The sequence below is a fragment of the Hemiscyllium ocellatum genome, chromosome 43 (genome assembly GCF_020745735.1).
Source record: "Hemiscyllium ocellatum isolate sHemOce1 chromosome 43, sHemOce1.pat.X.cur, whole genome shotgun sequence".
Classification (NCBI taxonomy): domain Eukaryota; kingdom Metazoa; phylum Chordata; class Chondrichthyes; order Orectolobiformes; family Hemiscylliidae; genus Hemiscyllium; species Hemiscyllium ocellatum.
This window is the reverse complement of record NC_083443.1, coordinates 33565912-33568115: the sequence shown is the minus strand read 5'-3', so window position 1 is coordinate 33568115 and position 2204 is coordinate 33565912. Positions and strand designations below refer to the sequence as shown.

At 50.6% G+C, this 2204-nt stretch overlaps 1 protein-coding gene across 1 annotated transcript; it reads left to right on the top strand.

The window, feature by feature from the left end:
• Positions 1 to 1168: 1168 nt before the first annotated feature.
• Positions 1169 to 1783, top strand: LOC132834974 (neurogenin-3-like). The gene has a single exon (XM_060854142.1). The coding sequence runs from the start codon at positions 1169 to 1171 to the stop codon at positions 1781 to 1783; it is 615 nt and encodes a 204-aa protein (XP_060710125.1).
• Positions 1784 to 2204: the final 421 nt, after the last annotated feature.

Below are 2204 nucleotides of genomic sequence, written 5' to 3'. Positions count from 1 at the left end.
GGGGGGGGGGTCTGTCCCGGTATAAATACCCCCCGCTCTCGGGCCGCTCTCACTCTCCGTTTCGCCAACAGCTTCCACCCAGGCTCCAGGGGAGCAGCGCAGGTTGGTGACCGGCTCCGAGAGCCCTCTCCCCGGTACAACACCCCCCCCCCTCCCAGCTCCATCCCTCATCCCCTCCCACATCCCCTCACCCTGTACCTTCCTCCTTCCCCCCCCGCGTCTCCCTGTACCGTCCCCAATACAGCCCTGTACATACCCTTGTGCCCCCAGTCTGTATGCTCTGTCCAGTTCCCAGTGCTGCATCTCCCGGCTCCCCGCCTTGTGTTGGATCCTTTGATAATTTACACTTTGGGATATGAACACTTAATCAGATCCATAGATGATTCAAACTTCTGGTAAAATGTGCTTTACTGCCTCAAGCTCCCTTTAAACTCTGTAAATTTGTACAAAAAGTTACTGATGTGAATGTGATGTGGATAGATTTGAGTTATTGAGCTTGTTACTGACATAGTTGCACTACTAACAGTTTCCCCCCTCTCTCATTTTTCTGTCTTCCTCCCTCCCTCTCTCTTCACTCCCTTTGTTTCTCTTTATCCCCTCGCACTCTCTTTCTCTTTTTGTCCATTTCACTGTTTCTCACTTTCCCTCTTGTTTCTGTCTTTCTCTTCCTTCATCTGTCTCTCTCTGTACCTCTCTTACTCTCTTTTCCTTTGTCTTTCCTTTCGTTTCTCCCTCTCTCTCTGTCTGTCTCTTTCTACTTCTTCCTCTTCCCCTCTGTCCTCCTCTTCCTCCATCTGTCTTTCTGTTTCTCTCTCTCCATTTCACCCTTTCTTCACTGCTTTTCTCCCTCACCCTGCTGTCTTTTTCTCTTTCTGTCCTTCCCTCCCTCTCTCTGTTTCTCCCTCTCCGCTGTTTTTCTCTCTTCTCTGTCTTTCCCTCTCTGTTTCGCTGACTCTGTTTTGCTGCCTCCTCCTCTGTCTTTCTATTTCTTCTACCTTTTTACTTTCTGTATCTGCATGTCTCTGTTTTACCCTCTGTCTTTCTCTCTTTCTGTATTTCCCTCTCCCTCTCTGTTTCTTCCCCTCTGTTTTGTCCTCTTCCCCCTTGTCTTTCTGTTCCTCTCTCTCTCTCTCTTTATTTCTTCCTTGTGCCCTCGATCTCTCACAGGATGTCTCCCAAGACTCGCTGTTCCCTTGTGTTATTCAGCAGCGATGCAGAGCAGTATTACACACTGTCTGATGATGAGAGCAGCTCCTTCCATTCTCCAGGGGCCATTGTGAGTCCGGAGCAGTTGAGCAGCCGGTTTGGTTCTGGGGATGAGGTGGGGGATTCGGTCTCCCATAGAGGTGCCCTGGGCACCACCACAGTCCGAAGAAAAAAACCCAAGAGCCGGGCCAGGGTTAAAAGTGAAGCAGCAGCCAGCAAGCAGAGGAGAAGCAGACGGATAAAGGCAAATGATCGTGAGAGGAACCGTATGCACCACCTGAATGATGCCCTGGATGCTTTGCGGGCGGTGCTGCCCAGTTTCCCAGACGATGCCAAGTTGACCAAGATCGAGACGCTTCGCTTTGCCCACAATTACATCTGGGCACTGACAGAAACGCTACGGCTGGCAGAACATGGGCGTGGGCAATGTGCCAGTGGGATAGCTGCGTCAGAACTGGGCAGCCCCCAGAGCCTCTACTCACCCTCATCCCCCGACTGCGATTCCCCACAATCCCCCCAGAGAGGGCTTATGTGCTGCCTGCTGGAGTCCAGTGCCCCCTTCAGTGACTTCATCTGATTGCAGCCCCAGTGGACTCTTCCTGTGCTGTCACTACCTGGAGAAATGTATCTCCTCTAAACCTCCAAGCCAACTCTCTGTTCCCTCCCCACCAGGGCTGCCTCCTCTGATGATGCTATCTCTCTAGTTTTTTTGTTCAAAAACATTATCTGGGGAGGTCGTGGTAATGTCATTAACCTCAAAGCCTCCCCTGCATGTTCTGGGGGAATGTTCTGGGGATGAAGGTTCAATTCTCACTTTGGCAGGTGGTGAAACTTGAGTTCAATAAATGTCTGGAATTGAAATGTAGTCTAACGGTGACCTTGAAACCACAGTCAAAACTTATTTTAAAAACCCATCTGGTTCACTAATGTCCTTCAGAGAAGGAAATCTGCAGTCCTTATCCAGCGTGGCCTGTGTGTGACTCCAGGCCCACTGCAAT